Source organism: Eumetopias jubatus, unplaced genomic scaffold (genome assembly GCF_037043125.1).
Source record: "Eumetopias jubatus isolate StellerSeaLion01/CBP00866 unplaced genomic scaffold, mEumJub1_p1.0 scaffold_13, whole genome shotgun sequence".
NCBI lineage: Eukaryota > Metazoa > Chordata > Mammalia > Carnivora > Otariidae > Eumetopias > Eumetopias jubatus.
Window position 1 is genome coordinate 5472875 of NW_028274819.1, and position 25421 is coordinate 5498295.

A 25421-nucleotide genomic window follows, 5' to 3' on the forward strand; every position below is an offset into this window, starting at 1 on the left:
AAGGCTGACCCTCTGGTCTCAGTCTCCCTATTGGTAAGATAACTGCCTACATATTTCTTCTAGAAGTTTGAACTGAGCCTCTGGGCTGGGAGGGCCTGGTTGCCATTTTCACCCTGCCCTCTCGGTGTGGGTAGGCGGCTCCCGTGCTATCTGGGATCTTTGCCACTCTGCCCTGTGGTGTCATCAGGTCGCTGTGAAGTCCTTGGCTCTAGAGCAGCTCGAAGGCCTCCGAGTGTCCAGGACTGGACATCCGGCCACACTACCCCGCGGCAGCCCTCTCTAGCCTCCACCTTCCTTGGAAAGGGCTCTCCCTTCCCCCAGCTTCTTCAACCCAAATCTAAGGGCATGTTCTCCCGCCGGGCCCCTCCTGATTTCTGCAGCCTGGCACCCAACTCTCCACCGGCATGAATCCTAATTCCACTGTCTCCTCAGCCCTCTTCCAGGACCCCTTCTCCCTCTCCAACCCCCAAGTGGGGCGTCCCCCCTGCTGAAAGCCTGTTTCCACTGTCAACCCTGACGCCATCCCCAGGACTGCATTTCAGCTCCCTCTGGGACATCTCTGTGCCCGGTGTCCTATGCTATCCCGTTAGCATTACCTAAAACCAGATCTGGTCACATTCACCCTCTTTCCCCCGGGGCTGCACTCCCTGGCGGTCCTCTGAATGTGCCATAGACCTCCCTGTGGGCCCTCTTGGACTCCCACCTCTCTGTCGTCCCCGAGTGGGGCCCATTCCTGGTGGGCCGTGTTCTTCCTGTCCTTGCATTTCTTCCCTGGACAAGCAGTGGCCCCTAGCCTGTCTCCCTGCTTCCTATCCTTTGCCTCCGTCCCTGCCTCATGGGCATCGATCAGTCCGCCCTCATCACCCAGCCTGTCCAGAGCCTTCAGGGATTCCCAGGGCCTCTCCAAGTTCAGACCCCACGTCCGCTCACATCTTTATCACTAAGTGCGCCCCGGGCTCTGGGCCAGGTTTAGCCTGGTTTTCAGGGCCTCCCAGGCTGGCTCCTTCCCACAGTGCTCCTAACCTAAGCCACTCCTGACTGCCTGGCCGTTCCCTGCATCGGGAACATCCTCCCCAGCTCCCCGCCCCCGCGCTGCGGGCCCAGCCCAAAGGCCTTTCCCTCCGAAGACTCAGCCTCTACTTCCAGAGCACCCCACCCCCAGCAGCCTTCCTGCACGTAGGCCCCTCAGCCCTGCCCAGCAGAGCCCCGCATGGAGCGGACAGCAACAGACATCCCCTGGGGGGGCCTGAAGGGCAAGGACATGGGGGAAACCAAGTGGAGCAGGGCCTCCGGGGAAGGGCCCGATGCTGAGGCATCCCTCGGGCCTCAGAGACCCTTACAGGGCAGCAAGCCAAGAGAGGAGGCTAAAGCCAGGCAGGTCCAAGGGCCCAGAGGCTGCCGTGTGACCCCCAAGGACAGAGGTGCTTGTCGGACTGCCCGGAGGGTGTCCTCAGCACAGTGCCTGGCGAGCCGGGGTGCTCAGTCAGCCAGTCCACACGGGACACCAAGCACCGAACTGCAGGCACCTCTTCCTGCTTCCCTGGAGAGCGGGCAGAAGACGGCTTCTGCTCCCCTAGCGTGGGAGGACGAGCTGGGGGGGTGGGGGGTGGGAGAGCAGTGGACCCCCTGCCCCCGCCCCAAAGAGGGGCGGGGCCAGAGCAGCCTGGCCCTGGACGCCTGGCGTGGCAGTGCAGGGGACCCGGTGCCCCCGAGACCCGGCCCAGTGCTAGCTGAAAACGGTGACTGGGCACAAAAGAATCAGACACAGCCAAGTCAGGCACCATTTTTTATAAAAACGCATAGTCTCATTTTCCACTCTTTAAAATCACATTCAAAAATCGGCGAAGGAACACCCCGGGGAGTGAGTAGATGGCACGGGAGGGTGCGCCAACCCAGCCCCAGGGGTCGGGGGGGGGGGGTCGGGGAGAGGGCGCGACACCACACAGGGCAGCGCGACTGGCACAAGGGGACATGCGGCGGGCGGGGGGGGGGCAGTGGCACTGACGGGACATGGGGCTGTGGGGCTGGACAGCCCGGGGGGCACACTGACCGGCCGGGAGAGGCGAGGGCTGGCCCCACCTGGCCCCTCTCGCTGTGCTGCCCGGCCTGTCCAGGCTGGTCCCCCCCTGGTCCTGGGCAGATGAGGCCTGGCCCAGCCCGGGGAAGGGGGGTGGGGGGTGGCAGGGGACCTCGGGGCCAGGCGAGGCCAGTGTAACACAGCCCACAGCTGCCTTTCTGTGGTCCCTGAGCCCGGGCGCTTGGTGTGGGAGAAAGGGGGCACTGCAGGGGGGGCAGCGGGACCTGCTGCCAATGCCACCCTCCTGGCCGAGCCCCTCGGGGTCCGCAGACAGTGGGGATGGAGGCAGCCAGCCAGTGACACCGGGGTTCTTCCCGAGCAAGGGCACACGAGCTCAAGTCGCTGCGGCGAGGCCCTGGGGTCAGGGAGATCGTGGGCCCCTCCTCCACCAACCGGCCAGAGGACGGGACAGTGCAGGACTGCGCCCCTGGCACGGGAGGGGCTGCGGTGGGAAAATTCAAGTAGTGTCCCTGTGCTGCGGCCTCCCCCGGGGTAGGGGACGTTGGGCCACCCTCAGAGCACAGCCCAGAGCCTGAGGGGGCACAACCTGGTGTGACATCATCCCCGGGGAAGGGCCAGGAGGGCTGCCGGGGCTGCTGCCCCACCCCCGCCCCCGCCCCTCCGCGGGAAGACACTGGGAGGGGAGGGCCCTGGAGGGTCAAGGCTGAGGGCAGCTGGACAGTGGCTGGGTTGGTGGCAGCAGGAGCCAAGGCAAGCGGGGCCCCCCCTGGGGGCTGGGCCAGGCTGGGGCCACAGGAAATCACAATAATTACAAAATAAAACCTTTTCCGCTTGGCGGGAAAACAAATAATAAAAATTCGACAAAATAAATTAGAGGTTTATAAAAGGCGGGCGGGTCAGAGGCCGTTGGCGCTGCCGCGCTGGACCAGTGGCACCTTGCTCAGCTCCACGACGGGCGAGCGCGGCTTGTTCTTCATCTTGGGCACGCGCTGCACCAGCTGCTGGGCCTCGCGGTAGGCGTCGCGCAGCTCCTTCTTCCACTGCACCAGCTCAGGGTCGCTCTGAGGGCACGGAGGAGGGGGGGCGTCAGGTGGAGGGCCGCCCCCCCGCCCCCCCCCCCCCCCCCGGCTAGGTCCCCAACCTGTACCGCCCCCTGGCCCCCGGCCCCACTCACGTCACACTGCAGCACAAACTGTTTGCCACCACGGATCTTGAGAAGGAGGCACTTCCGCTCCTTGATCTGCGTCTCCTCCACGGACTGGATCTCCTCCATGGTCAGCAGGCTCTGCTGCAGGGGGGGAGGGGGCGGGGAGGGGCGGTGAGAACGCAGGACCGCCCCCCCCCCCCACCCTGCCCCCAGCCCGCTTCTTACCGGGGCCTCGCCCTCGCCCCGCCACTCCAGCCGGTTGGGGAACAGGTAGAAGTACCGCCGCTGCCACTGGGTCAGGAAGGGGTTGCCCATCTTGGACATGTAGCCGTGCATGATGCAGTCCTTGCCCAGGGCGTAGTCTGCCGAGGAGAGTTGAGAATTCAGCCAGGCCCGCGCGGGGTCTGAATCCCTGTTTGGCCGCACCCGCTGTCACCTCGGGTGGCTTCCCGAACCCTGAGCCTATTTCTCGTCTCTAAATAAGCAGTGGGTGTCCCCGGCAGCCGCAAACCCTCACCTTCCTCGTGGCCCAACTGCTTGTTTTTGGTTTTCTTGCGGGCCTCCATCCGGTCCGTCTCGGCATTGATGGTGTCGAAGACCGTCTCAGCCACCTCCTGCTGCCACCGCTCGGAGATGGTGAGGGGAAAGTTGCGGTACAGCTCCTGGTCACTGTCCAGCAACTTCGATGAGGAGACAGGGCACAGACACCTGTCAGCCACGGGGGCTCCCAGGCGGGGGGGGTGGGGGGATCCGGTCCAACAGCCCCCCCCACCCCCCCCCACGCCAGGCATATCTGGGGAGGAGGAGCCCGAGGCCCAGCCACTGATGGAGCCGGGCAGGCCAGGATCAGGGCTCAGGTGGGAGAGGCCGGGGCAGGCCCAGTACCTTGATTCCTTTTGTGTCCTCCTCATCAAAGGAGCCAATGTCAAAGGCGTCCGCAGCGTTCACCTCCCCTCGAGGGGGGATCAGCGGGGGAGGGTACTGTGGCAGAACACGGGCTGGGCGTCAGCACCGGGCAGGGGCTCGGGCGCGCCCGCCTGGCCCCAGCCCTGGCTGGTACCTTCTGCAAGAAGACCATCTGCCAGTCCAGGGAGCGGAAGAAAGGGCTCTCCTTCACCTCCTGGGCCCTGTGGGGAGATGCGGGGCATCAGGCCGGGGGCGGGGGGCACATCTGGGCGCTGGAGCAGGTGACCCAGGCTAACTCCGAGGCCAGCCATTCTTTGGCTCCGTCACCTTGCGCTAGTTCCTTAAACTTCAGCTTGTTTCCTCATCTCTAAAACGGGGAGAGCAACAGTTCCCACACCCTAGGGCTGTTGTGAGTTTTCACATTTGTAAATCTTGCAACATCACGCCCAGCACTCAGTAAATGTTTAATAAACACCAAAAGCTCTTGTCGTCATCGTTATCATCACCATCTTTGTTACAGGGGCCCCTTCTGGAAGCCGGTCCCCCCCGCCAGCTCCGGCAGCTGCGACCCCAGGCAGCCCTGCCCTGAGAACACCGGACGGGGCTGGTCACGCCCCAGCCCGTGAGCTCCTCAAAGGAGGCTAGCACCAGGAGGGGGATCGGGTGACGGGACACAGGCCTCACCCTCAGGCCGGCCTAGCGGCATGTCCGCACGGCCCTGGCAGGGAGGGAGGGCCTGGGACAGTGGCCCTGGCCTCAGGCACTCACCCTCGGCCCAGGCAGCCCAGTCTCCGGTTGACATCCCTCTGCAGCAGCCCCTCCAACAGGGAACGGAGCTCAGGGGAGAAGGAGTCGGGCAGCTCCACAGCCTGCAGGGAGGAGCGGACGTTGGCAGGGGCCGAAGAAGAGTCCTGGCCCCCGGCAGGGAGAGAGACAGCGCCCAGCTTCCTCACTCACCCCAGCAGGCATGTTTGTTCTGACAACACAGGGACGGGGAGCCTCTGGGGCAGGAGGCCAGAGTAAGGATGAGTGGCCGAGTTTGTTGTTCGTTGGTGAGAACCAAGAGTCCACGACCCAGACACGCACAGGAGACCCCAGCCCCACCCTGGCCCCCCGTGGACTCCACCCAGCCTCCCTACACTCACCATTGTCAATGTCATGCGGTCAATCTCATGCTTATCTTTGGTCTTGTGCTGCCGGAAGGGACTGTGCCTGGACAGGAAACACAAGGTCAGAGGGCAGGAATGGGGAAACTGAGGCAGGCAGCAGCAACGATACTCATCTAAAGCCAGAGACGGTGCCACCCTAACACCCAGGCAGCTGTGGGCTCCCCTCCCCTAGGCCGCTACCTGGACTCGGGAAGAGGTCCTCTCTGTCCCCTCCCACCGCCCGCCTGGGACAGAACACTTACCCCCGCAGCAACTTGAAAAGCATGCAGCCCAGGGAGAACCAGTCAGCACTGCTATCATAGGCCACGCCCTTCTGCAGGACCTCGGGGGCCATGTACCCGTGGGTGCCCCTGTGGAAGCAAGGAGGCCGTGAGTGGGTCGGGCGGAGGGTGCAGGAAGGGAGAGTGGGGGGCCGGGCACTCACACGCTGGCGTGGGGCTTCTTCTTGGAGAAGTCGCAGGCCAGGCCCAGATCGGAGATGCGCACGTGGCCATGCTCGTCCAGGAGGATGTTGGCTGGCTGTGGAGGAAGCCTAGTGAGCTGCCTCCGGGGCAGCTCAGGACATGGTCTGGCCAGGCAAGATGCCAGCTAGGGTCAGGTCACTCTAGGGGGTCACGGGTGTCCAGGGACGAGGCCCCGGGCAGGGTCTTCTCCCTCCCCGAATGACAACCGGAATCAGGAAAACGGCTCGGCGGCGGGCAGGGTGAGGAAGGGAGGCCGGCTGGCCCCTGGAGGCCCTGTGCCCGTCACACCGGGGGGGGGGGGGGGGGACGGGGGACGGAGCCTCACCTTCAGGTCCCGGTAGACGACAAAGCGGCTGTGCATGTGCTCCAGGCCCAGGATGATCTCGGCGGCGTAGAAGCGCATATCGGCCTCAGAGAAAACCCCGTGCTGGGACAGGTGGTAGTGCAGGTCCCCGCCTGGGGGAGGCAGCCCCGCAGGGGCGGCGCTCAGCTCGCTGGCCAGCCCCCGGGCCCGGGGTCCACCTGGGGCCAGGCCACGCACTCACCGTTCATGAGATCGAGGATGAAGCTGAGCTTGTCCGGCGTGTGGAACGCGTATGACATGCAGACGATGAACGGGCAGTCCTAGGAGGGCATGGGAGGGGAGTCAGCAGGGGCTGCACCGGCTCCAGAACCAAAGGCTGCCGTGGGGACCAGCCCGGGCCCTCCCGGCTCACCCCAGTGCTGACGAGGGACAGCATGATGCGCTCGTTCAGGGCCAGGGTCTCCCCCTGCTTCATCTTGATGCGCTTCTTATCCAGACACTTCATGGCGTACCTGGTTGGGGAGAGGGGAGGGGAAGGGGGGGTGCCGGTCGGTCAGTCAGTCCACCCGCACCTTCAGTGCAGAGCCCAGGGCTGCATCTGGGGGTCAGCAGGGGCGAGGGGCAGTCCTCAGGGCTCTTGCAGTGAAGACTAGACACTGCAACAAGCATAAGACACATCTGAGTCAAGACAGAAAGACGGCAGGAGAAAGTGCTGGTGAGTCAGGGGCTCTGGGGGTCTGTGGGGTGAGGACGGAGGAAAACAGGAGCCCTCTGCAGAGATCTGCTCACTTGGTACCTGGGGGCCCCAATCCCCACGGACCTCCCCAGGGAGCCCTCCCTTCTCTCAGGCACCCCGCTCGACGCTGGCTCCGAGCCGGTGCTCACATCTTGCCCGTGTCAGCCTTCCGGCACCCGTAGACCTCGCCGAAGCCCCCTCGCCCGATGATGCGGTGCACGCTAAAGTCGTTCATGGTCAGCTGTGGGGGGGAGGGGGGGCAAACAACAGGGGTCACTGCGGGCTGCCCGGGCCCTGCCTCGGGGCAAAGACACCCAGGCAGCAGGGGGCCAGTCCCACGCCGGGGGGTGGGGGTATACACTGGGCCCCCCTCACCACACACTTACCTGCCCTGAACCACCCCCACTGGGATCCTGGCACAGACCCCCCCCCGGCCACCGCCCTGGGGGCTGAAGGGCAGACTCCCCTGGCCCCCCCACCCCTCCCCCCGCCCCGAGCCCTGATCAAGCCTGGGGAGGGCAAGCGGGGGGGGGGGGAGCACAGTCCTCCACGGCCTCCAGCCCACTCACATGGATGTTGAGCTCCACATTCTTCCACTGGCAAAACCGTGTGAATTTATCACTGTAAGAGAAGAACCCGGGGCTCCGATGAGCTTCAGAAAGCAAAATGATGCCAGGAGAAAGCCTACCCCATATCATGGCCACCGCCTACAGTCCCGAGCCTCAGTGTGTCCCCTCCTGGACTGCCTAGGCAGAGCGCCGGCCCACGTGGGGCCTGGCCACCTGCTGTCGGGTTTCAGATAAGCTTGGACAAGAGGTCCTCTGGTCTGACCCAGAACTCCTGCTACCGTAGCTCTGACGATGCTCATCTCAGCCCTGCTTGCACGCCTCCAGCGACACGGCACTCACCGCCCCCCGCCGCCCCGAGGCTCCCACTCCACGGCTGGGCAGCTGGGACCCTCAAAAGCTGTTCTTTACATCAAGCTGAAGTCAGCCTACAGCTCCCACCCACCAGGCCAGCTCCGGCCATGAGGGCCACAGTGGAGGACAGTGTGTCCCTTTTGTGACCACCCCTACCATGGCCCCGATTCTTCCTGGGCCCAGCAAGGTGCTAAACAGTCCATGGGAAGGAAAGACACTTAGGTGGTCTCTTGCTCCCTGGAGAATCCCCTGGGACAGGCTCGGAGATGCCTGGGGCTAAGAAGGGCAGGGCGGGAGTGTGCAGGAAGTGCCGGCTGGGAGCCCGTCCGACCTCTGAGGAGCGTCTGTACAGGGCCACTAGTAGGGCCCAGGCACCCGCACGCCCCGGGCCTGAAGCAGGCTGGCTTTTCTCCTGCACACCATGCACACCCTCTCAGAATAGCCTCTTCCTCACCTTCCCCTCCCGCACGTGCCCGGCTCTCACCTCTCGATGAACTTCTGGAACACATCCCCTCGGAGGTTCTGACAAATCTCTTCGATGTATGGCTAAGGGAGGAAGCTGGAGGTTGGTGACTGAGCCAGACTAGGAGGTGACCACGCCCCGTGACCTCAGCTGCCCAAGGGTGACCCTGGCTGGGCCGGGAGGCAGAAGGGAATAGGCCCCGTACACACCTGGAAGAGATCCGGAGGCACCTGTTTCTTCACCAGGTGGCCCTGGACGTGCTCAGTGGCACTTTTCGAGAAGGGCTGGGGAAGACAGAGGTGGCTGTGAATTCTCCGCAGGGTCCTTTCATTCCATCCCAGCACCCAGGCCGCTGTGGGCCGGCACTTGGGTCTAGGCCTGAGGACAAGCTGGCCGGGGCACTCACATGCGAGCAGGCCAGCAGCTCCTTCATGATGTAGGTGTCAAAGACCTCCCGGCTGCGAGCCAAGCGCTCTTCCTCTGTCTCTAGCTTCTCGTATTTCTTGATCTAGACGACGAGATCCCCACAGGTGACATGGAGGCGCCAATGCCAGGCATCTTGCAGATTCAATGAACGCAGCCCAACCCCCTCCCCTCTCTCCAGGCAGCAGGGGCCTCACCTCCTCGTAGAACTCCACCAAGGGCTTGGCCTCCTCTAGGTGTTTCAGGCAGAAGTCTCGGAAGAGCAGGTACCCTGAAAGCAAGGGGGTCGGGTCACATGGAGCCACACCCCTTGGAGGCCTTCCCTTCATGGTGGGTGGCGTGGGCAGAACTGGCCAAGGAGGAGGCGGAGGTGGTCTCTGCCCTAGGCAGGGACTGGGCAAGGTGGCCTCCAAAGCTGCCACAAACTGAAGATTCTCAGTCCTACCCCTCCCAGAATCTGCTTCCTCGGGGGGTGGCTGGGATGTGATGGGCTCTCTGGGGAGGCGGAGGCTCCGGGCTGGCTCTGGCTGCCCACCCACCCTCTGGCTGCAGTCCAGGGCCTGCACCTGCTGCTCAAGGGCAACACGCCCACTGGGCAGGCTGTATGGGTGCTGATCCCCTGGGTCAGGCCAGAGCACAGCAGGGGGAGGGCGGCCTTCCAGGGGGCCTTCTCCCTGGACCACCCCCCCCCCCCATATCGTGCCCCCTCCGTATCTGGCTGATTTTCACAGCAGCCCTGAGAAACAGTTACAGAAACAGACTTCCGGGAGGCCTGTCAGGTGGGCATGAGTAGAACTTGGGGCTCTTCTGCCAGATGGGAGGTCCTGGGAAACACAGGCCAGGGGTGACTGGGGAAGGTAAGAGGTGGGACAAGCTACGGGAAGGGCTCCCAGGAGGCCTCCCCCTTCCCTGGGCAGGCCAGGCCTCACCCCTCCCAGGGAATGGGGGCTGGAGGCCTGGCCTCAGAGCAGCCCTGCGGGTTCAAAGCAGAAGTAAGGCAGTGCCCACTCCCTCCAGCCTGACATGGGGGGACCAGGCTTGTGCTGGATGGCGTCCATGTCTCTTTGGGGGCACTGCCTGAGCACCTCGGCCAGAGCACACAGCCATCACCTCTGGTAAGGGTGGCCTGGACTTTGAGTAACTTGTGACCTGGGTTTCCCTGTGGGCTAGGGGCTTTCACTGAGGCCGACGCATCCGGCCCTCCAACAGTCCCGGGCAACAGGGCTTCTCAGTCCTAATTCCCGGGTGAGGACACCAACAAGCACAGAGATGTGAAGCGATGTGCCCGAGGTCGCACAGCACAGGCCATGGACCCAAACTGTGCTTCCTGATATACTGACTCCCCAAGACTGCCCTCCAGGGTCTGATCTGCCAGGCCAGGCCAGGCCCACGCCCACTCCCATTCCAGAGCTGAAATCCTGCTCTCAGGAAGGCCAGACCCGAGCCCGGCCAGGCCTGGGGCCCGACTTCCGGGAGCCCCGCCCCGCCCCGCGGGCCAGGTCTGCAGCAGCGGCTGCTAAAACAAGGGCACCGGAGGAGGAGGATCCTAGGGGCCCAGCCAGAGCAGGTTGCTCACAAAGAGGGCCCATGGGGGCGGGGGCGACGACCACAGCTCGGCAGGCGCCACAGGAAGGGCCCCGCCCCTTCCTGTCAGTTCTACCAACGGCCCCGGAGCAGCTGTGCCTGCGCCAAGGGGAAGCTGCAACTCTCACAAACAAAAACCCCAAGGAGGAACTTCCCCGGCAGTCCTGGAAGACTGCTGGGCCCCCACCCCCTTCACGGGGCTCCCGGGGCCGACAGCCAGGGGCTGGGAGGCACGCCAGTTCGAGGCCACCCTGGGAGATGGGGTGCTCGCTGCTGCCCTGCCAAACCTCCAGGGAGGGGCGGGGGGAGGGGGACACGGACAGAGGCTGGCCAGCTGGGGGGGCGGGCAGGAGAGCGGCCTGAGGGTCCTCCTGCCCCCACACCCCAGGGCCTGGGCAGCTGGACAGTGGTGGGAAGTCCTCGGGGCTGGCGGAGCTCCGCATGGACTCACCCAGCTTCTGAGAGAAGATCTTCTCAAAGGTCACCTCGCCTCGGTCCTCCAGGTACTTCTGCATGACACTGCGGATGCTGAGAGACAGAGGGCCTCGGTGAGCGGGAGCCCCCGGGACTCCCGGGGCTCCCGCCAGGCCCCGCCGCCCTGCTGGCCTGGAAGCCCGCCGCTTCCTCTCCCGGAATGCAGAGTACCACCGCTCCCTCCAGGAAGGCAGCCACCAGCCTGGGCCTGCCCACCCGTGCTCTGTCCCTCAAAGCTAGGGTGGCCAGCAGGTGGCTGCTCAGAAGTCGGGTCCCAGTACGGCCTCATGCCAGCTTCGGGAACACGGCCAAGCCTCAGAAGCCAGGCCTCACCATCAGCAGATGATGGGTAACTTAGATGGGGCCTGACCTTACCAGTACGATCCCGCTTGGCCATAAAGTGGGCCGAAGCGCTGATGTACAGAAATGCTACCGCACAGATGAACCTCAGCACGCTGAGTGAAAAGAGAGAGTCACAAAAGGCCACAAGTTCTATGATTCCACTTATCTCGCGTGTCCAGAACAGGCAAATCTACAGAGACGGGAAGCAGATTAGTGGGTGCCAGGGGCTGGGGGACAGAAGAGTGACTGCACCAGGTATGGGAATTCTTTTGGGGGTGATAGAAATGTTCCGGAATGAGGTAGGGGAAGGGTTGCGCAATGCAGAGAATGTCCTGGATTGTACACTTTAAAAAGATGAATTTTATGTTACGTGAATCGTTATCTCAAAGTTTTTACAAAGTAAAAACAAAACAAAAACCAAGCCTCAGTTCCTTGTCCCGAACTTCTGAATTAAGCATGCGCCCCCTCCCCCTGGGCTGCCTGGGAGGGCGGCAGGGGAGAGGCCACACCCGGGAGGGCTGCAGGGGCAGGGGAGAGGCCGGCCGTCGTGGCCACAGAAGCCCAAGCCAGCACTCCCCATCAGAGAGCTCACCCTTAACACCAAGGACTGTCTGAGCAGGCGACGCGGGGCTACCCTTCACGCCCCAGTGGTACCCTGCCGTCCCCTCCTCCGCTCTCCTGGGCCACGAGCAGTCCAGCCCGGCCAGTCTGCCTGTCATGCTGGCCAGCTGTAATCAGCCTGGCCTTCCGGAGCCCGAGCTCCCGAGGAACACTCCAACCCTGTACTGAGGACCAAGCTGGGCAGGCACACCTGAGCGCACGCAATGCGCACAGCCCTAAGGATATGAGAGACCACTGGCAGGCCGCTGACGAAAGACACTGCGGCTGGTGAGGACCAGGGATGAGAGAGTCCGGGCTCTGTGCCCCCGCCTCACTGCATCCCTCCTGGAGCCCAGCGCAGGTCACCGGGGCCTGCTGCACATCCTCTACTGGAAGGCTCCATGCACCCCTGCCCTCTAGGCAGGCCCTCCCAGGGCGCAGGTTCTGCATCTGTGGCTCTAAGACACTAGACGGTGTGCGCCAAAGCCTGATGGGAGCCATGTGGGAAAGGGAGCGTACTCTGGGCCGTCAGGAGAGGCTGTGTGGGCGAGGAGCTCCGCTGGGTCCTCCGGGCAAACAGGAAGCGAACAGGTGGCACAGCCCAGGGCAGGTGGGGGGTGTACGGACAAGCAGGGGAAGACCCAGCCAAGGGTGCGCAAGAGGCCAGCAGGCAGGAGGGGGCTCGGTCCAGAGCAGACGGGAGGAAGCCCAGCTGGGGACGACGCAAGAGGCACGACCAGTAAGGAAGGGAAGAAACGGCTGGGAGCAGGCTCGGGCCCGCGGCGACAGCAGGCCGGGCCTGCCAGGCTTCCGGCCACGAAGAGGTGCCTGAGGTGAAAGCGCTCCAGGCAGGGCCGGCGCGGCCCAGGGGCGCTGCCCAGCCCCTGGGCCTGGGCAAGAAGGCAGGGGGACCCCTGCCCCTTTCCCCTCAGCACTCTCCTTCTCCTCCTACCCAGCCCCCAGCCCCCGAGGCCTCTGCTCAAGTTTGAGCCATGCAAGGAAAGGCCGCCCGAGGTAACAGGGCAGCGTTCTTCGGAGCCGTCAGAAGCACAATACTTAAGCAATGACTCCCTCCCCCTGCTTCCCGGCCCTCGGAGGCTGAAAGATGCTGTGACATCCTCCAAAAGCGGTCTCCAACAGGAAGAAGGGTGCTGATGACCAGGACAGCCGTCCTGTGTCCCCAGCCTCTGACTCCAACCAACAAGGGGAGAGCTCCCAGCCACGGGCCAGCGGCTCGGTGGCCCCACGCTACCTCCGAGCTGGTTCCCCTGGGGAAAGCAAGGATGCCCTCTGCCCTGCGCAGGGGCTCCGAGGCCAGGGTGCGGCCCTCACCCATGCCGGCATGCCCTCCCCTCCTGAGTGCCCCACACCAGCTCACATCCACCAGCCACTGACAAGAACACATCTCCTCAGCTCCACGGGACTCACAGGGACGCAGGGCACTCAGGAGGCCCACTCTGTTTCACACACGGCAGGAGCTTGAAAAACCTTCCCTGGGGCCTGCAGATGAGAGACTGGAGCCCTACGGCTCCTCTCCCTGTGAGGGAGAGGGCAGGACCTCCTTCTTGGGAGGACAGTGGGGCGGATCAGGGGTGTGTGGGGTGCGGCACAGCAGCGAGGGCCCAGGGCAAGGCAGAGAAGGCCTGGCAGGGTCTTGAGACCAGGCGGCCAGGAGGGAGGGTCCGAGCCCGGAGCCCTGGGAACCCCACAAGGGCCAAGTGCCTGAATTCTACCTGTGAAGTGGACCAGGAAGGCTGGATCCTCACCACCCCTTGGCTCAGCTCTTGGCACGCCACGTCTGCACCCAATTCTCTGTTTGGGGACATTTTGGTCTATAGGAGGGGATGGACGAAGTAATAAAGTGGGAAAAAAATATCACAAAACGTCAATCCTCCATGGAGGTGAATGGTCAGATGGCGGTCAGATGCAGTCAGGCGGGAGGCCCAGCCAGGTGGATGCAGATGACAGGCAAAGTGACTCCAGCCCGCGAAGGGTGACCCCACCAGCCCGCTGGGCACGGCCCCTGTGATAGGCACTGGGAAGCCTGCCTAAGCCCCAGACTGGTTTCGAGGAAGTCAGCGAGACTGGCACCAGCTTAGCGAAGACACTACAATGGGAATGCCCATCACTTCCCACCACGGGACTCGGTGGCCCCCAGAACAACCGTGAACTGGACTCGCCAGGGAAATGCACTCTTGACAAGGACCTGCGGATGAGGGAGCCAGGATGGTCGCTTCTCAGGGCGCTGGCCTCCAGCACAGGCTTCTCCCTTCCCAGGAGCCCTGCTGTGGGCTCAGCCCAGGAAAGAGCAGAAAGTGGGGCCCGGGTGACCAGACCCCGCCTCCCCTCCGAAGCTGCAAGGGACGGCCACAACTCTCTTCCCAGCCCACAGCACCTCACTTTCTTCCTTAAAAAGAAAAAAATGTTTTCTAAATAAAATAAACAACCCCCCCCCACCCAAACATGAGATCAGACTGAGCAGAGCCCTTGAATGGAAGGCCCCCAAAGCGACAACGTTAGGGCTTCCTGTCGGTTCTTATGGGGCTGGCAGGTTAGATAAACATGTTACGGGACACACTCCCACCAGGGAGGCAAGTACAGGTTGGCACGGGAGGCGGTGGTGGCCTCCTGGGCTGGGTCACCTCCGTCTCCAACACCCGCTCCCTGATACTGGTGGAGTCTAGAGTGGCGACGAGCCCGGGGCAGCATTCCCGCCCCCGCCCAGGCCAACAACTCTGATATCCAGGAGCACGTGGCTGCCAGATCAACTCTGCGTTGTCGGGAGAGCCAAATGCCTGCCTCTTCCCCGCCAGAAGGACCCGGAGGCTCCCAGTCTCTCTGGGGAAGAGAGAGCTCCAAATGGCTCGCCCCAGCCCCCTTCCCCGGAGGCCAGCCCTAGTCACAGACTTTAAACGCCCAGTTTCCCCATCTGTGAAATGAGGATGTCAACAAATTGCTGAAGTCGCCCCCACCGTGCTGTCCATTTAAAAAGCCTGAGAGGACACAGCAGAAGAACTGTCCCAAGACGCCAGCCTTGCTGTGAGAGCTGTCAGCTCATGTCCCCTCCTCCCGGGATCCCACGGCCCGTGCCTCTTCTAGAACATGATCCCGAGCTACTCAGTCTTGTTTGGGTCTCTGTTCCACACCTCCCACGTCCTATGGCCAGGGGGCCTCCCGACCGCACTGGCGCGCTCTGGCCAGGAGCACCCCCCGGGTCAGGTGAGGGGCTGCAAGGCCCCTCTGCTCACAGACCAGCCTCACACACTCATGCTGATCTGCCTCGGGGACTGGGGGTGGGGGGGCGGGTGGGGGGTGGGCAGAGCCTGATACGTGCCCCAACAAAGTAGCAAGGGCCCCTTGGCGGGAGGGCCGGCCCTGCCATGACAGGGGGGCCGCCTATGGCCAGGGCCGTTGGCTTGGGCCACAGCTGCTCTGAGGAGCAGGCCAAGCCTGACGCTGAGGGAGAGAGCATGTCCTCCCTCCCAGCCCGGAGTGCGGGCAGGGGTGACAGGACGGCAGGCAGGAAGGCGGTAAGGGCTGTGGCGGAGAACTTCCGGTAGCTTCTGGAACCACGTGGTTCAGAAAAAAAGCAAAGTCCCTTGCTCTGTGGCACAGAAGCCTGGTGAGCTGATCTGGGCTCTCACAGGTGACTCCCACACGGGGTCACAGACAGTAGCTTGTGCGCGGGCTGGGAGGGACAGCAGGGGTCAGAAGCAAACACACTTGTTTTGCTGGTGAAGAAATCTAGGCTAGAAGCCGAGCGGCTTGCCGCGCATCCCACACTGAGCTGGCGGCCAGAAACCGAGACAACGTCCAAGTCTCCCTGAGAAAGGGTGTCCAGCCGGGCAGGGGCCTCCCCTCAACCTCTGCAGGAGAGCTGGGGGCAGGGTCCCCGAGGACCCCAGACTTGTGCCCGGGCTGCCTTTCCCTCCATCCCCTGCCAGTGCTGTGGGCGGCGGGCAGCACTGCTCCCAGGAGTCCGGCACCTGGCGGGCCGGGGCCATGGTGCCCGAGCTCCTGTGTGACAGGGACGCCGGGGTCGCGAAACCCCAGGACGCTGCAAGCTGGCACAGGGGCTAGAGGCCTGGCGGGTCTGGTGCGGCCACACTCTGGGAAAGGCTGGAGCACAAGCCACGGAGCAGAGGCCGTGGCCACAGCTGCAGCTCCTCTGTGGCATTTCCAGGAAACCTGGCACCGAGGTGGCAGCAGTAGGAGGAAGTCCCCTGGGGCTTCTTATTAATACTTCTCAGTGACTCTCCCTGGGGCTCCCAGTGTCCTCGGAGCTCGAGAACAGGGCCACACACCCGATGGGAAAGCCCGAAGCCCGAGCCCCGGGCCAGGCCCGGGAAGAGACGACAATAGCCGCCAGGCAGCACACACACAAGCCCCCCCCCTCCCCCGCAGACGTCCGAAGGACCGTGTCCGGCTCCCACCGGTGCAGGGGCCGCAGAGTGGCACCCTGCAGGGTGTGCGGAAGGGGGCAAGGGGGCAGTCTGGCCTCACGTCACGGCTTCTGTACGAACGTGGCATGAGCACCACACCCTGCAATTTGCTATTACGTGAAAAATGCACCAAGAGCAAAGTTCCAGGCCTCCTTGGCCCGGGGTTTCCAGGAAGGGGCTGTCCCCGACCCCGACCCCGACGGCCTCCAGGGTCCAAGAACACCCCACTCAGACACAGCACTGCCGACACTTCAACACCAGAAAACTCGCAGCGGAAACCCTGCTCCTCTGCCCACACAGAGGCTACCCTTGGAGGGAGCAGCGATGCCAAGAAGGAAGGTTATTGTTTTGGAAAAACGCTGCAGCCCAACAGGTCATTTTTAGGGTCTCTTGCTTGAGACAGAATAGCGGTAACTCGAACCCAAGTCTGTCTTATGCGACCAGCAGGGAGGACAGTGGCCCCTGGGGGCCACAGTAAGAAGGGGGCAGGTGTGAAAGGAGGCTGTGCGTTCCTGAAAGGCTCTCACGTGCTCCTGGCTTCTGCGGTTTGTTCTGAGGCAGAAGCATAATATCCTGGAAGCACCAGGCGCGTGCACGCAGCCCCTGGGTGCCCGGGGCGGGGAGGAAACGCGGCTGCAGAGTGCCTACACCTGACGTCACCGGGAATTTACTACTAGGAATTGATCGTGCATTAATAGGACACATTATTCCTGGTTTGACAGAGCCCAGATTCCCCTGCAGATTCCAACCTGTGATGCTCACGCTCCCTTCAAATCCACTTACTGAGGGAATGGCGGGCGGGCGGGTGAGTAATGTAATGGCAAAAATGTGAAGCCCCACGCTCTGGAAAGGAGAACAGATGGGCACAGACATCCCAGAGACCCATTCCTGAGGAAAGCAGGGGCCTCAAAGGCCCAAAGGGACCGAGAGCCAAGCCGACAAGATCACCTTGTTCGGGGAGTGGGGAGTTGAGCTACTACTGGGGTGAAAAGTTCTGGGTGAGGGATAAGGCTGGAAACACCAGGGTTTTGCTGGTGATGGAGAAGTGGAAGGGGAAGGGAGGAAACCTTCCCCTGCACCCCTTCCCCGCCCCCTCCCCCCCAAATCAAGAGCAGGAAGTCCTGGAGGCAAAGAGTTAACAGGAATGAAGAAGCAGAGGAAGAGTGAGTGGCCCGGTCTGGGAGACAGGGAAGCCAGAAAGGGGCAGGAAGGAGGAAATCCATGGTGGGGGAGGGACCAGGAAAGAGCCAAGAAAATGGGAGGCTGCAAGAGGCACGCGGCTCCGACAATCTGCTGCTGGGGCTGCCACTGTCACCAGGGAGAGCAGGGGCATCTCCTGGGACCGCCCAAGCGAGGCTCCTCAGCCAGGAGCCCAGAGAGTAATTACACATGGCCTCCGTGGTCATATTAAGCAAATGACAGTAATTACAGGGCCGCTGCTGGTGGAGGGAGACAGCAGCTCCTTCGGGGAGAAGCACAGACCACAGGCCGGAGAGCGGAGGGAGCACGGCGAGGGCATCAGGGCAGGGCCGGCCCCTGGCTTCCCCGAGCTGGGAACGGAGGCAGGCGCAGGCAGGAAAAGGGACAGGCTGGTACTGCAGCGGGATCAGAAGCCGGGTCTCCCATCTTCCAGCTACACAACACTGCCTCCTTCCATGAGAAGGCCGAGCAATGGGTCTGTTTCCTCCGATCCTACAGGGTGACAGAAGGGGAGGACCCTGTGCCAACTCCCAGTGGCACGGTGCCTGCCCAGCAGCTCCAGCTCCTAGCCCTGAGAAGTCAGAGCTGATGCCGGCCCCAGCTCCAGGCCAAGCCACAACCTGGGCACCAGCTGCAGGGAGGCTGCCAAGATGGACCACCCCAAGGTGGGAACAGCTCCAAATGGCACCTTGTCAGGGACAAACCACAGCCTTTGTCCCGGACCCTGCCCTTGTGGGTGAGGGGAAGCCGTGAGCCCAGGCACGAGCTGCCTCGTCTAGGCTCTAGCTTTGCCAGAGCAGCTCCGCTCTGTCCCAGACGACAGGGTCGGGGCCGAGCCTTGTGAACCAGGGCCGCTGACAGCCCAGGGGGCTGAGATCACGGCTCCCTGGGCAAGGGGTGCCGGAGGGGAGGGCAGACGTGTACAGGGGTGTGTGGAGGAAATGAAGCATCGCAGGGGGTCCAGAGACCCGGGTTCAAATTCCAGCTCACCTCCAGGACTAAGCCTCCTCCCTTCCCTGAGCCTCGGTTGCTTCAAATATTAAATGGGAGAACGTCACCTGCCGTGTCCGCTTCCCACAGCTGTGAGAAGAATAAAATGGGAGTAAAAACCGCTTTGCCAACTGGAAAGTGCTAGGCAAACGTGAGACACAGTCATCATGAGCTTCCAGGGCAGGAGGCATTTGACCCACTGGGTGGGCGAAGCACAAAGTAAAAGGTGGTGCGTCCTCTGATGTAGGAGAGGCCTGGCCTTAGCTCAGTGACAGGGACTGCCAGAGCCTCTTCCCATCTCACAGACGTGAGCAATCTGTCCAACGCTGTGCTGCTGGATGGTGACCTCATACGGGAACCCATGGCACCTGGCTCTCGGTTCTCCTGCTGCTGCCCTAAGACCCCCAGCCTGGTTCCAGGCATCACCTAGTCCTGATGTTTCCTGAGCAACTACTACATGCAAGGCATGACCCTGCCAACTTCACAAGTTGGTTTTTGGATCAACTGAGATGACAGATGTCATAATAAATAATAAATTATTATAATTTCCACCGTCCTTCCTATCAGCACCATCACTACCACAGATGGTAAAGGGGACAGGAAAAGAGGAACAGCTCGTTTCTCAGGGTTCTAACACCTGCAGAGCCAACCCGAGGCGGGGCCCCATCAGGAGCAATGCATTCTGGGGAGAGATTACCCAAACACAGAGAGTTCCAGAAAAGGCTCTGCCTGACACCTCGCAGAACTCCAACCTGCAGGAGGGTCTCAAGGCCCCAGCCATCAAGGAGAGCCGTTGTGAGCCCCAGAGGTTGACTCCCCCCGCTTCCTCCCTCGTGGCTTTGTCATTTCTGAACTCATTTTTGTTCTGTCACTGCTCCCTGGACAGCCCCCAGCTGACAGTCAGCCTGGTTCCTGTTTTGAGAAATCTGATTGCAAACGTCTTAGAAAAAAAGGGCCCTAACGGCCTTTTCAAAGTGCAGACCAATTTTCCTCTCCCAGGGCTGGTGCTCAGTCAATCCGAAACCCAGTGAACAGGGCACAGAGAAGGGCGCCGGAGAGGTAGGCACGGCACTCCCGGCAGCTTTGGGCTTGGCTTCAAACACTCAGGCCGCCATAGGGTCCCAACCCCCATCTCACGCTATCCACATTTCACAGATGAGAAAACCGAGGCCGAGAAACAGGAAGGGACTTGCCCAAAGTCACATGAGACCACGACAGCCAGGACAGGCCCAGGCGCCCAGGCTCCCAGGCCAGCCAGCCTTCCAGCGTGCCAACTCCCAGGCATGAGCAATCACGGGGGGCACACAGCTCCCACAGAGGCTGAACGGCCGGGCCCCGGCGCAGGCCTGCGTGGAAGTAGAAGCCAGAAGCCCTGATCTGGTGACCAGGCACCACCGTGGATTACCTGCGACACCGGGCAAGCCACTCACATCTGGGGCTTCAGCTTCCCCACCTGTTCCACGGAGACAAAACCACACCTGTCCTACCTGCTCATGGGCTGCCTTGAGGCTCAAACAATAGGAAAACACTCGGGAAGCCATAAAATGCTGGACAAGCCTCAGCCATGGTCCACATACTGAACAGAATGTGCCTACATCCTGAACAGTTTAAACTTCGATACCAGGGGCGGTGACATCAGTTGTCTCCCGGAGAGGTGGCCGCCGCGGTCCAGCTGCTGCAGAGGTGCAGCGATGTCCTCTGGCCAACGGCACCCACAGGGCACCACATGCAGGGCCCGCCAGAGGAGGGACTGGAGGAGTGAGGGGCAGTGGGTGTCTCCCCGGACCCCCACCGGGCCGGGGGCACACACCGCACCCTGCTCCCCACCACCACCCTGACCCTCAAAGCACTCTCAACCCTACCCCAAGCCGGTGACCCACCAGAAGTGTGCGGAAGACCGGGAAGACTTGCTGTCTCCCCCAAACCTCACACAAGGGTCGACCAGAGGCGGCAGGAGTGGGGGTAGTGGAACCCAAGGCGGGGTGCAGGGAGTCGGGAAAGCAAAGGGATGGGTGATGGGAGTCAGGCCAGGGGGACGGTGGCAGGCAGAGGAGGGGGCCGCACGGGGACGACGGGCTACCGGGAGGGGCACGGAGGGCAGCATGGGGCCCCCGTGGGAGAGAGCAGGGGCGCGGGGCTGACGGAGGCGAGGGCAGGCAGCGTGTACGAAGGGAAGGGAGGAAGCGGGGCAGGGGGCATTGCGCGGCTCGGGGAGCCAGGGGCCCGGCGCTCCGGGTTTAGGTGCCCTGGGCCTGGGGCCGAGGGGTCCGGTCGGGGTTGGCCGGGCCCCGAGCGGAGGCTGGGGCACGGGGTGGGGGGGGGGGTCAGGGGCCGCGGGCTCGGGCTTCGGGGAGCGGGCCCGGCCGGCGGCCGCCTCACCTGGGCTCGGGCAGCAGTATCTTCTTGCTGGCGCGCGCGGCCGGCGTGGCCTTGCTCTTCTCCATGGCCATCAGGTAGCTCACGTCGGCCAGCACCGCCTCCAGGTCCGCCATCTTGGCGGCGGCGGCGGCCTCTCCCGCCGCTCGGCTCCGCTCCGCTCCGCTCGGCGCGCTCGGCCCGGCCCGGCCGCTCCGTCGGCCTCGGGCGCCGCCGCCCGCCTGGCCCCGCTCGGCGCCCGCGGCTTCCCTCGCCGCGGCTCACAGGCGGCGCCGCCCCATGGCGCCGGCTCGGGCCCGGCCCCGGCTCGCTCCGCTCCCGCCGGGACTGCAGTCGGGCCGCCGCCGCCGCCGCCGCCGCCGCCGCCGCCGCCGCCGCCGCCGCCGCCGCCGCCGCCGCCGCCACCGCCGCCCGCGCCCCGGAGCCGCCGCCGCCTCCGGCCCCGCCTGCCGCGCACAGCGCCAGCGAGCCCGCGAGGGGCCGGGCGGGCGGGAGGCCGGGCGGGCGGCGGCGCCCCCTGGAGGCCGCGGCAGGCTGGCCCGAGCCTGACCCCCGGCGGCCCGGCGCAGACCCTTTCTCAGACCTGACTGGGACCCGACCCCGACCCCGACCCCGACCCCGACCCCGACCCCGACCTGGGCCATGACCCTGACTCCAGATCTGGAACTCCCCGGGAACCCGGGACCGAAGAAGACCCTGGACCCAGACCTTGACCACAACTCGGATCCCATATCGGATCCGGGACTCCACAGTAGACCCGGGCTCTCACCCCAGACTTGACACTTCAGAACATGATCTCCAGGACTTGGACCTCAGACCCTGGACATAACCCCTGACTTCTGGACCTTGGTCGAAGTCTACGACCTGACGTTAGACCTGGCTAACATTCCTGACCCCAACCTCCAAACAGGACCCCAAGCCCAGACCTTGGACCACAGTCTAAGACTCTGTGACCTGAGATCACAACACTTTGTCCTGCCCTGGCTCCACACCCAGACCTTGATACTGACCTCAGACCCTCAACAGGACCCCAGATCTAGTTTTTTGGACCATGACTTCAAACACTCATCCCATCCTGGTTACTAACCCCAACTTTGATGCCAACCCCAGACCCAGACCATGGTCATTGCCCTAAACTCTGGACTTGGAGACAAGGACCAGACCTGAACTTGGACCATCAACCCCAGACCAGAGTTCCAGACCAATAACAAGAACTCCGAACACAGACCCAGGACCAGGATATCCAACCAGGGACCCAGTCCGGACCCAGAACCCTTGACAAGTCCCCATGAATTTGGGACTTGACAACTGCAGTCAGGCTCCAGGCCTACCTCAGCCCCAACCCTCACCCCTCCTGCTTTAGACCCAGCTCTTGCCCCAGGATTCCCACGGAGGACGAAGGACCCTGCGCCAGCGCCCCCCCCCACCCCACCCCCGCCCTTGTAGACCCAGGTCCCTGGCCTGCACCCCCACCCATCCATGAAATCTTGACGGAATCATCATGATTCCACAACACGGAATCGAACCTCTCTCAGCCTGGGAGGACAAAGGAGGGTCAGTGCTGCCTGATAAGGGAAATTCACTCCCCTGAGAGGACTCGGGGTGGGGGTGGGGGGGAATCCATGTGTCTCAAAGCAGCACCCCCTATCTCATCTCAACATGCTCCTCTCTGGAGTCTTTCTCTGCTTTCCAAGATGACAAGATCCCTTCCCAGTCCTGGGCACATGGGGCTCAAGCTTCATGCCAGTTTGTGGGCCAGTAACCACTTTTTGCAAAGCAAAGCGCCCTTTTCTCTGCGTTTCTCAGGCTACCTTCTGAGATCGGCACCAGAGCACATCAGAAATAATCAGGTCCCTTGGGCGCCTGGGTGGCTCAGTTGGTTAAGCGACTGCCTTCAGCTCAGGTCATGATCCCGGAGTCCCGGGATCGAGTCCCGCATCGGGCTCCCTGCTCGGCGGGGAGTCTGCTTCTCCCTCTGACCCTCCTCCCTCTCGTGCTCTCTATCTCTCATTCTCTCTTGCTCAAATAAATAAATAAAATCTTTAAAAAAAAAAAAGAAAGAAAGAAATAATCAGGTCCCCTCTCAGTAGGCAGCACTACCACCCCCCCAGATACCCAGGTCAGAACTCCAGGCATCATCCTTTTTTTTTTTTTTTTAAAGATTTTATTTATTTGAGAGAGAGAGAATGAGAGAGAGACAGCACATGAGATGGGGGAGGGTCAGAGGGAGAAGCAGACTCCCCGCTGAGCAGGGAGCCCGATGGGGGACTTGATCCCGGGACTCCAGGATCATGACCTGAGCCGAAGGCAGTCGCTTAACCAACTGAGCCACCCAGGCGCCCCCTCCAGGCATCATCCTTGACAATTGACAATTCCTTTGCCCCCTGGCCTAATCTCTCACCACAGCCTCTCGTCTGGCCTGAGAATCTTCTTAAACCTGCCCACTTCTCAGGATCCCCATAGTTGCTGCGCTGGTGCAGGCCCTGACCAGAGACACCGCTCCCCAATCCAGACCTGCTGGAGTTACTAAGGACTTTGGGAGCTGCTGAGAATGGGGAGTGCGCAGGGGGCTCTGGGTCCCCACCCACTCTGCTCAAAGCAGGTCAGGTGAACAAGTTCCTTAAGTCAAAGGGACTTGAATGACGGGGCCCTGCTCCCCTCTCTTGCTTGGGCTGCCACCATTCTCTGCACCCGGATCCCCCACCAGACCATCCATCCTCCTCACCTCTGTCCCTCTGTTCTTTCCTGTGCCAACAAGCACTCTGTGTGCTGTCTTCCCTGGCTGACTCCTACTCGTCCTTTAAGACACACCTCTTCCAGGTAGCTGCCCCCAGCTCCCTGACCCCAACCTGGGTACTCCAGTTCTGCACTTAGCACCTACTTCCTTGATTTGAAAACAACATCAGTTACAAAATGTATCATTTCAAGTTTTTGACTGGGGGTGGGGGGAGGGGTGGTTGAAGTTTTGTTAAATGTATCAATTGGAAAATGCATCCTGATGTTGGGAATGCTGATGTAAAAAAGAAAACAAAAGGGTATATACAGTCTCCGAGTGTAACTGATGCTCTCAGTTCCCCTCTTGCCCAGTGCCCCCACAGGACCTGACAGAAAGGCACAGTTTGATGAATGAATGAGTGACTGAGTGAATGAGTTCCTCAGCCCAAGCACAGAATTTGGAGCAGAACAGCGCCAGAGGCACACAGGATGCCACAACACGAGGCCTCTAACCTCCCCTCCTCCCACCCCACCCCAACTCTTCAACTCTTAGGGACTGACTACAGCCTCACGCTGCTGGCCGGAGTTTTCTGGAGCAGCCCTTATTTTTAAAATTCTTCCCAAGGGCACCTGGCTGGCTCAGTCGGTAGAGCATGGGACTCTTGATCTCAGGGTTGTAAACTCAAGCCCCACATTGAGTGTAGAGGTTACTTAAAAAATAATAATAAGGGGAGCCTGGGTGGCTCAGTCAGTTAAGTATCTGACTCTTGGTTTCAGCTCAGGTTGTGATCTTGGGGTAATGAGATCGTGTCCCCAAATCACCTCGGGTTCCATGCTCAGTGGGGAGTCAGCTTAAGAGTAGCTCTCCCTCAGGGCGCCCGGGTGGCTCAGTCGTCAAGCATTTGCCTTCAGCTCAGGTCAAGATCCCAGGGTCCTGGGATGGAGCCCCGCATCTGGCTCCCTGCTCCGCGGGGAGTCTGCTTCTCCCTCTGCCCCTCCCCCCTCATGCTCGCTCTCTCTCTCTCTCTCTCTCTCTCTCTCATTCTCTCTCTCAAATAAAAAAAATAAAAAATAAAAATATAAGTAAATAAATGAACAAACAAATAAATAAATTTCTTCTTCATCAACTTGTCCCTTTGGGCTCAAAAGGGCAGCCATCCTGGTCCAGGAGGTGGTTCCACCTTCCCCTCACCACCTGAAAACCCCACCCCACCCCTGCCCGGGGCCCCAGCAGGCCCGAAGCCTGGGTCCTTCAAGAGAGAGACAGTCTTCTCCAGGGCAGCCCTCACTGATTCCCTGAACCCCAGAGAGCGGCTGCTGGAGCCCTGGGTGGAAAGAGGTTGAGGGGAGTTCCTGACCTGGGGGGAGGCTGTTTTGGGGGGTGATGCTGCCCCCTGGTGGTTGAGGGAAGGCTGATTGTAAACTCGACTTTGAGGGTAGCTTCAGACATTCCTTCTCTCTCTTTTTTTTAAAAGATTTTATCTATTTATTTGGCAGGGAGAGACACAGCGAGAGAGGGAACACAAGCGGGGGGGGGGGGTGGGAGAGGGAGAAGCAGGCTTCCCCCTGAGCAGGGAGCCCGATGCGGGGCTCGATCCCGGGACCCCAGGATCACGACCCGAGCCGAAGGCAGACGCCCGACGACGGAGCCCCCCAGGCGCCTCCAGACATTCCTTCTGTTAACAAACCGTTGTCAGGTGCCCAGACGGTGTTGGCCTCTGGCTGGGATGCTGGGAGTGAAGGAGAAGCGGAAGCCCATCTTTGTCCAGCTGGCCGACCCGCAGACACAGCACTACCTGGCACACCTCTCAGATGACTAATAGGTGTTGCAAACTTGACGCACCCCACACGGAGCTCCCGCCCCCCGCCCCCCCCAGCCTGTCCAACCTGCTTCTCTCTCCCACCTACCCATCCCAGTCGTGGTTCCTCCTTCTTCTAAAAACCTAGGAGTCACCCTTGAATGATCTCTTCCCTCACCTGCCGCTGCCCCCACTCATTCTCCTGCTGTCATGCAGCCTGTCCTGTTGACTACCTGGTGTGTCTGCCTCCAAAGTAGACCCTGAACCCTTCCACTGTGCCCTGCTAAGCCTGAGCCAAGTCCCACCACCTCCAGCCTGGTGCTGATCCT

General features: G+C 62.2%; 1 protein-coding gene across 1 annotated transcript; it reads right to left on the reverse strand.

Moving 5' to 3' along the window:
• Window positions 1-1773: 1773 nt before the first annotated feature.
• Window positions 1774-20776, reverse strand: GRK2 (G protein-coupled receptor kinase 2). The gene is made up of 21 exons (XM_088017872.1): window positions 20582-20776; window positions 10606-10682; window positions 8768-8841; window positions 8554-8655; window positions 8357-8431; window positions 8169-8230; window positions 7334-7385; window positions 6914-7005; window positions 6441-6540; window positions 6270-6348; window positions 6050-6180; window positions 5685-5779; window positions 5503-5610; window positions 5237-5303; window positions 4860-4960; window positions 4246-4312; window positions 4071-4166; window positions 3703-3865; window positions 3411-3547; window positions 3213-3326; window positions 1774-3099 (listed from the first exon to the last, which is right to left on the reverse strand). Exons 1-21 carry the CDS (start codon window positions 20692-20694, stop codon window positions 2935-2937), a joined length of 2070 nt encoding a protein of 689 aa, XP_087873998.1. The 5' UTR covers window positions 20695-20776; the 3' UTR covers window positions 1774-2934.
• Between the last annotated feature and the right edge of the window lie 4645 nt (window positions 20777-25421).